Here is a 9,950-nt window from a genome sequence, read left to right as displayed (position 1 = left end):
CCTGGTTGTTTTATGAGGTTCTAGGTAGCTGCAGGTAGTTGTGAAACTTAGTTCCTGGTTGTTTTATGAGGTTCTAGGTAGCTGCAGGTAGTTGTAGTAAGTTTTTATTCTTCCAATTGAACCTTTATTTAACGAGGCAAGTCAGGTAAGAACAAATTCTTATTTACAATGACGGCCTACCGGAGAACAGTGGGTTAACTGCCTTGTTTCAGGGGCAGAATGACAGATTTTCACCTTGTCAGCTCGGGGATTCGATCTAGCGACCTTTCAGATACTGGCCCAACGCTCTAACCACTAGGCTACCTGCTACCTTTGTGAGGTTTTAGTACGTAGGTAGCTGCAGGTAATTGGAGGTAGTTGTAGTTTGTTTGAGGTAATTGTAGGTAGTTGTACGTAATTGTAGGTATGGGTAATTCTAGGTAGTTTTGTGAGGTTGTAGTGTGTAGGTAGCTGCAGGTAATTGTAGGAAGTTGTGGGTAGTTGATGATTGTTTGAGGTTGTGTGTTTTTGAGGGTTAGTTGTACCTTCTCAAAGTATTTGATCTCGTACTCCAGGATTATCCCGTTGGGTCTGTCTGGCTCCTGCCACAACACAGAGATACTGTTCTTCCCAGAATTCCCTTTCCTCACCACACTCACAGGAGACGGGGCTAAAACAGAGGAACAAAGAGAAATAGAACCAATCAATCAATCAAATGTATTTCTAAAGCCCACACACACACACACACACACACACACACACACACTGTAGTAATGTACACAGACACAATGGTATGGATGTCACACACTGTAGTAATGTACACAGAGATTAGTTAAAGGCTTAGAAGCCTTCACTAATGACAAACTACTATCCTATATTGATTAGATTCCCTCTCCATAATGTTGTATCCTGAAAAAGTACACACAGTATATCATTAGTAGAAGCTCAGTGTGGACTCCACGCACATGACTTGATAGAAAATAAAATAACTTCAGACTTAACTTGGACTCGGTGCCTCGAAACTCAGGACTCGACTAGACACTGATGATGACTTGAAATGATCTGGCCAGGTTTTCGTAATGTTTTGTCACTCACTTTGATTGCTCTCCATGCAGCCAGAGACAGTTGCCGCAGTTAGGATCGCAAGTGCAAAAAAAAAACTAAAAAATGCAGATTTCAAAGCGAAATGCACATTTCAAAGCGAAATGCACACTAGGCCCTCTGATTGGACCAGCAAACTGTCAATCAACACAGGTCGAGTGAGCTAACACAATGGTTATCAAAGTGGGGCATCGCACGTATGAAACTGAATGGGAAAAATACATATTTTCATTGGCTACATACAGCGCCTTTGGAAAGTATTCAGACCCCTTGATCTTTCTCCACATTTTGTTACGTTACAACCTTATTCTAAAATGGATTAAATAAAATCATCAGCAATCTACACACAATACCCCATAATGACATCACAATACCCCATAATGACATCACAATACCCCATAATGACATCACAATACCCCATAATGACATCACAATACCTCATAATGACAAAGAGAAAACAGCTTATTAGAAATGTTGCATATTTATTAAATATAAAAAACAGAAATACTCTTTGCCATGAGACTAGAATGTTAGCTCAGGTGCATCCTGTTTCCATTGATCATCCTTGAGATGTTTCTACAACTTGATTGGAGTCTACCTGTGATAAATTCAATTGAATGGACATGATTTGGAAAGGCCCACACCTGTCTATATAAGGTCCCATAGTTGACAGTCCCATAGTTGACAGTGCATGTCAGAGCAAAAACCAAGCCATGAGGTCAAAGGAAATTGTCCGTAGACCTCTGAGACAGGATTGTGTCGAGGCACAGATCTGGGGAAGAGTACCAAAACATTTCTGTAGTACTGAAGGTCCCCAACAACACAGCGCCCCCCATCATTCTAAAATGGAAGAAGTTTGGAACCACCAATACTCTTCCTTGAGAGGCTTTGGTCAGGGAGTGACTAAGAACCTAATGGTCATGCTGACAGAGCCTCTAGAGTTCCTCTGTGGAGATGGGAGAACCTTCCAGAAGGACAACCATTTCTGCAGCACTCCACCAATCAGGCCTTTATGGTAGAGTGACCAGACGGAAGCCACTCCTCAGTTAAAGGTACATGGCAGCCTGCTTGGAGTTTGTAAAACGCACCTAAAGACTCTCAGACCATGAGAAACAAGATTCTCTGGTCTGATGAAACCAAGATTCAACTATTTGACCTCAATGCCAAGCGGCACGTCTGGAGGAAACCGGTCACCATCCCTACGGTGAAGCATGGTGGTGGCAGCATCATGCTGTGGGATGTTTTTCAGCGGCAGGGACTGGGAGACTAGTCAGGATCGAGGCAAAGATAAACGGAGCAAATTACAGAGAAAAATCTCCTCAAGAACTCAGGACCTCCGACTGGGGCGAAGGTTCACCTTCCAACAGGACAATGACGTTAAGGACAAAGCCAAGACAACGTAAGGAGTGCTCCGGGGCAAGTCTCTGAATTTCCTTGAGTAGCCCAGCCAGAGCCCGGACTTGAACCCGATCTAACATCTCTGGAGACCTGAAAATAGCTGTGCAGCGACGCTTCCCATCCAACCTGACAGAGCTTGAGGGGATCTCCAGAGAACAATGGGAGAAACTCCCCAAATACAGGTGTGCCAAGCTTGTAGCGTCATACCCAAGAAGACTCAAGGCTGTAATCGCTGCCAAAGGTGCTTCAACAAAGTACTGAGTAAAGAGTCTGAATACTAATATTAATGTGATTTTTATTTTAACAAATTAGCAAAATTTCTAGAAACCTATTTTCGCTTTGTCATTATGGGGTATTGTGCGTAGATTGATGATAAAAAACGATTTAATACATTTTAGAATTATGCTGTAACCTGAATACTTTCCAAATGCACTGTATACATAAAATGATATATGTTATATTTATACCTTCGCCTATTTGATCCGGTTTCTAACATTATATTATTACCTTCGCCTATTGTATCCGGTTTGTAACATATATTTATACCTTTGCCTATTTGAATCTTGGTTTCTAACATATATTTATACCTTCGCCTATTTGATCCGGTTTCTAACATATATTTATACCTTCGCCTATTTGATCCGGTTTCTAACATCGGCCTACGGTACTGCACCAAATTATTGTCAAAAAAATAAAACGAATCTAAAACTAAGCAGTCTTGACTGCTGACCACTGACCAGTCATCAGCATCAGTGTGCAAAGGATATGTTTCATTTTCTCCGGTTACATTTATATTAGTATCCATATAAAAATATATTTTTTTACAATGGGGGCTTTGACACAGCACCCCCTGTTAGTCATCTAGTGCATATACAAATCATTGACAGCTATAGGATCGGGTGCAAATGTCAAAACGTAGGGAAAGAGGATGGCCATAATAAGTATGAAGCTCCAAAAAAATGTGGTGATCAAGAAATGTAACTGTTTACATTGATAACCAGCAATGGGACATCAAGCAACAATTTGATATAAAATTGCTTGAAAAAGGATAATTTATTTATGAAGCTTGCATTTGGAATTTGTTGTAAAAATGATTTATTACATAATCAAAATAATGAAAAGGGTTGTCTGCTAGCCTCAATAAATAGACAGTCATTGCATGTATACATACTTTGTTTTACTAGGCTTGACACAACTCGATTTGACTTGCTCTTAGAATGCATGATTTGGACTTGGCTCAAGACTCGACCCGTTTTACTTGGGACTCGACTTGCGACTTGGACCTTGTGACTTGAGACTTGCTTTCGACTTAAATAATAGTAACTTGGTCCCACCTCTCCTCAGCATTACTTTAATATTGTGTTGAAAACCTTTGGGATACATCCCAATTGGCATATTATTCCCTATGTAGTGCACACTAGTTCCATAGGGCTCTGGTCTAAAGTAGTACACTATATAGGGTTCCATAGGGCTCTGGTCTAAAGTAGTGCACTATATAGGGAATAGGGTGCCATTTAGGAAGCATTCTTAATCGGTGTGAGGAGAACATCAAAGTTAATTTAATACGTCAAAAACTCTTTTGATTAAACAAATGAAACAAAAGGCATTTTAAAGTCAATTCAAAATGATGAAACAAACATTCTCCTCTTGTTTGTTCTACTCCTGATGTAAATGACTTGAGATTATAGTATTTTAACTTCACGTTCTAACTAGGGGTAACATTACCACGTCCTTACTAGGGGTAACATTACCACGTTCTAACTAGGGGTAACTTCACCACGTTCTAACTAGGGGTAACATCACCACGTTCTAACTAGGGGTAACATCACCACGTTCTAACTAGGGGTAACATCACCACGTTCCTATACTAGGGGTACATCCACGTTCTAACTAGGGGTAACATCACCACGTTCTAACTAGGGGTAACAATCACCACGTTTCTAACTAGGGGTAACATCACCACGTTCTAACTAGGGGTAACATCACCACGTTCTAACTAGGGGTAACATCACCACGTTCTAACTAGGGTAACTCACCACGTTCTAATCTAGGGGTAAACAATCACCATGTTTCTAACTAGGGGTAACACTCACCACGTTCTAACTAGAGATAACATCATCACATCATTACTAGAGATACATCATCACATCATTACTAGAGATACATCATCACATCATTACTAGATATATATCATCAATCATTACTAGAGATAATATCATCACATCATCAGAGATAACATCATCAATCATACTAGATATAATATCATCACATCATTACTAGAGATAATATCATCACATCATTACTAGAGATATACATCATCACATATACTAGAGATACTATCATCACATCATTACTAGAGATAATATCATCACATCATTACTAGAGATAATATCATCACATCATTACAGAGCTAATCTCAACACATCACTACTAGAGATATAATCATCACATCATTACTAGAGATAATATCATCACATCATTATCGAGATAATATCATCACATCATTTACTAGAGATAATATCATCACATCATTACTAGATATAATCTCATCAACATCATTACTAGAGATAATATCATCACATCATTACTAGAGATAACATCATCACATCATTAACTAGAGATAATATCATCACATCATTACTAGAGATAATAACATCAATCATTACTAGAGATAACATCATCACATCATTACTAGGATAAATATCACATCATTACTAGATATAATATCATCACATCATTACTAAGAGATAATATCATCACATCATTACTAGAGATAATTCATACATCACTACTAGAGATAATATCATCACATCATTACTAGAGATAATATCATCACATCATACTAGAGATAATATCATCACATCATTACTAGAGATAATATCATCAATCATACTAGAATAATATCATCACATCATTACTAGAGAATAATATCATCACATCATTACTAGAGATAATATCATCACATCATACTAGAGATAAATATCATCACATCTTACTAGAGATAATATCATCACATCATTACTAGAGATAATACTCACATCACTATAGAGATAATATCATCACATCATTACTAGAGATAATCATCAATCATACTAGAGATAATCATCAATCATTACTAAGATAATATCATCACATCATACTAGAGATAATATCATCACATCATTACTAGAGATAATTTCATCACATCTTACTAGAGATAATATCATCACATCATTACTAGAGATAATATCATCACAATCATTACTAAGATATATCATCACATCATTACTAGAGATAATATCATCACATCATTACTAGATATAATATCATCACATCATTACTAGAGATAATATCATACATCACTACTAGAGATAATATCATCACATCATTACTAGAGATAATATCATCACATCATTACTAGATATAATATCATCACATCATTACTAGAGATAAGATCATCACATCATTACTAGAGATAATATCATTACTAGAGATAATATCATCACATCAGTACTAGAGATAATATCATCACATCATTACTAGAGATAATATCATTACTAGAGATAATATCATCACATCATACTAGAGATAAGATCATCACATCATTACTAGAGATAATATATATAGAGATAATATATCACATCATACTAGAGATAATATCATCACACATCATTACTAGAGATAATATCATCACATCATTACTAGGATAATATCATCACATATCATACTAGAATAATTATTACTAGAGATAAATCATCACATCATTACTAGAGATAATATCATTACTAGAGATAATATCATCACATCATTACTAGATATAATATCATCACATCATTACTAGAGATAAGATCATCACATCATTACTAGAGATAATATCATTACTAGAGATAATATCATCACATCATTACTAGATATAATATCATCACATCATTACTAGATAAGATCATCACATCTTACTAAGATAATATCATTACTAGATATAATATCATCACATCATTACTAGAGATAAGATCATCACATCATTACTAGAGATAATATCATTACTAGAGATAATATCATCACATCATTACTAGATATAATATCATCACATCATTACTAGAGATAAGATCATCAACATCATTACTAGAGATAATACATTACTAGAGATAATATCATCAACATCATTACTAGATATAATATCATCACATCATTACTAGAGATAAGATCATCACATCATTACTAGAGATAATATCATTACTAGATATAATATCATCACATCATTACTAGAGATAAGATCATCCATCATTACTAGAGATAATATCATCACATCAGTACTAGGATAATAAAATAGTGATTATAATTTATATTTATATGTTCACACACAATTTATCAGTAAATAACATCTGAAATAGCACCCTATTCGCTATAGAGTGCCTATATACTGCAGTGCCCTGTCCTCTATGGGCCCTGGTTAAAAGTTTGTTTTAGTAAGGACATCCTTAAATGACTTAGTGACAGGCTAGTTCAGAACAATTTCTGCATTGCAAATTTCTAATTTTCATATATTTAAAAAATATATTTTTTCTTGACGACAATCTACAATTCAAATATTTTTACTCTAGGTTTTATATACTATTTTCGACACTGCAAAAGCTTTTCACACAAGCAAAAGACAGAGACAGTATCTTCTCGATCCATTACACATTTCAGAGCAGACATCCATCTCGAGGAAATGAGAGCTCTGTGCTCCTCAGTGGACGTGTCCAAGTGGAACGGTGAGATAAAGAGCTTTTAAGTAATACTGAAACGATCCCTGAGGTACCAACTTGATAGCTTTGCTGCAACTATACAGCGTTTACATTTCAATAGGTTCACCTAAAACAAAAGGAGAAAATAAATCTGTTTCTTTTTTTTCTTCTTCTTCCATCCAGAGAAACTGTATCCCCTCTTTCTGTCCAGACTAAACTATAATCAGTCCTATCTTAAAAGCCTGAAACAGTATCCTCAGCTCTCCAGTCTCGAGGCTTGAGGGGGAAATAGGAGGGAGGGCATGAGAAATAGGGAAAGAGAGGGAGAGAGAGAGAGAGAGAGAGAGAGAGACACACAGAGAGAGCGAAAGAGAGACAGAGACAGAGAGAGAGAGAGAGAGAGAGAGAGAGAGAGACAGACCGACAGACAGACATACATACAGCGTGAGAGGTAACGTCTGTCATCATGAAGTGCTTTGAAAGTCCAGGCCTATATCACCTCCACCCCACCCTTGACCCACTACAAATAATATACAGATCCATGGACGACACAATTGCCGTTGCAATACACACCGCCCCATCCCACCTGGACAAGAGGAATACCTATGTAAGAATGCAGTTCATTGACTACAGCTCAGCATTTAACAACAAGACCAAGACCGTCACTAACCTCGGGGCCCTGGGTCTGAACCCCTCCTTGTGCAACTGGGTCCTGTACATCCTGACGGGTCGACCCCAGGTGGTGCAGGTAGGAAACAACATAATCTTGGAAGATTAGTCCAAATGGGGACTAAAAGAGATCCAAATAAAATCAAAATCTCCACAGAGGAACTCTGGAGCTCTGTGACCATCTGGTTCTTGGTCACCTCCTTGACAAAGGCCCTTCTCCCCCGATTGCTCAGTTTGGCAGGGMGGCCAGCTTTAGGAAGAGTATTGGTGGTTCCAAACTTCTTGCATTTAATAATGATGGAAGCCACCGTGTTCTTGGGAACCTTCAATACTGCAGACATGTTTTGGTACCCTTCCCCAGATCTGTGCTTCGACACAATCCTGTCTCGGAGCTATGCAGACAATTCCTTCGACATCATGGCTTGGTTTTAGCGCTGACATGCATTGTCAACTGTTGTGTGCCTTTCCAAATCATGTCCAATCAACTGAATGTACCAATCAAGTTGTAGAAACATCTCAATGTTGATCAATGGAAACAGGATGCACCTGAACACAATTTTGACTCTTATAGCAAAGGGTCTGAAAACGTATGTAAAAAAGGTATTTATGGGGTACTGTGTGTAGATTGATGAGAAAAACATTKATTTAATACATTTTAGAATAAGGCTGTAACGTAACAAAATGTGGAACAAGTGAATAGGTTCTGAATAGTTTCCGAATGCACTGTAAATAAAATTCAGGTGATGAAAATCTTTGACATCTTCAGTTCCTGGTTCACTTTATTCTATGTTCATTAGCAGATGGAACACCTTGGTGCCATGGCGACCGTGGCAACAGGAAGGAACTATGTCAGAGAGAGTGTGATCACACACTGGTTCATTACACCTTGCCTCTGATAGGGATGTGTTGTGAGTTGCCAAGTCAAATCCTCTGAAAGGGTACAGGGATGTGTTGGCATGGCACCCGTGTTCTTCAGATTAGGATGTGTTGACATGGTGTAAGGGGAAAGGGTTCTGAACTGTGCATTGGTAGCACAAGCAGAGAGCGAGAGAGAGAGAGAGAGAGATGCCAAGCAGTGTAGGACCATCCTCATCAGTGAGTTTCATAAAAATTAAAATAGCGTAATATTAAAAAAGTTATAATTTTTTAGATACAACTACAGTTAAAGTCGGAAGTTTACATACACTTAGGTTGGAGTCATTAAAACTCGTTTTTCAACCACTCCACAAATGTCTTGTTAAAAAACTATAGTTTTGGCAAGTCGGTTAGTAAGAACAAACTACTTTGTGCATGACACAAGTAATTTTTCCAAAAATTGTTTACAGACAGATTATTTCACTTATAATTCACTGTATCACAAATCTAGTGGTCAGATGTTACATACACTAAGTTGACTGTGCCTTTAAACAGCTTGTAAAATTCCAGAAAAAAATGTCATGGCTTTAGAAGCTTCGATAGGCTAACTGACATAGTTTGAGTCAATTGGAGGTGTACCTGTGGATATTTTCAAGGCCTACCTTCAAACTCATGTCTCTTTGCTTGACATCATGGGGAAATCAAAGATATCCACCAAGACCTCAGAAAGAAAATTGTAGACCTCCACAAGTCTGGTTCATCCTTGGGAGCAATTTCCAAACGCCTGAAGGTTCCACGTCATCTGTACAAACAATAGTACTCAAGTATAAACACCATGGGACCACGCAGATGTCATATCGCTCAGGAAGGAGCGCATTCTGTCTCCTAGAGATGAACGTACTTTGGTGCAAAAAGTGCAAATCAATCCCAGAACAAAAGCAAAGGACCTTGTGAAGATGCTGGAGGAAAACAGGTACAAAGTATCTATATCCACAGTAAAATGAGTCCTACATCGACATAACCTTGAAAGGCCGCTCTGCAAGGAAGAAGCCACTGCTCAAAAACGCCATAAAAAAAGCCAGACTACGGTTTGCAACTGCACAGGGGGACAAATATCATACCTTTTGGAGAAATGTCCTCTGGTCTGATGAAACAAAAATAGAACTGTTTGGCCATAATGACCATCGTTATGTTTGGAGGAAAAAGGGGGAGGCTGCAAGCCGAAGAATACCATCCCAACAT

General features: G+C 37.8%; 1 protein-coding gene across 1 annotated transcript in view; it reads right to left on the bottom strand.

Annotated features, from left to right (window-relative positions):
• Positions 1–393: 393 nt before the first annotated feature.
• LOC112075857 (ephrin type-A receptor 5-like) overlaps positions 394–9,950 on the bottom strand; it is a gene marked incomplete at its 3' end in the record, with an annotated part of 88,821 nt that continues 79,264 nt past the window's right edge. The window contains exon 6 of the mRNA XM_024142784.2: positions 394–649. Within this exon, the coding sequence (XP_023998552.2) occupies positions 394–649 (256 nt within the window). The remainder of the gene's footprint in view (positions 650–9,950) is intronic.

This window comes from Salvelinus sp. IW2-2015, unplaced genomic scaffold (assembly GCF_002910315.2).
Source record: "Salvelinus sp. IW2-2015 unplaced genomic scaffold, ASM291031v2 Un_scaffold3440, whole genome shotgun sequence".
Lineage (NCBI taxonomy): Eukaryota > Metazoa > Chordata > Actinopteri > Salmoniformes > Salmonidae > Salvelinus > Salvelinus sp. IW2-2015.
Note: the sequence above shows the minus strand (reverse complement) of the source record. Positions and strands in the feature narration are given on the sequence as shown.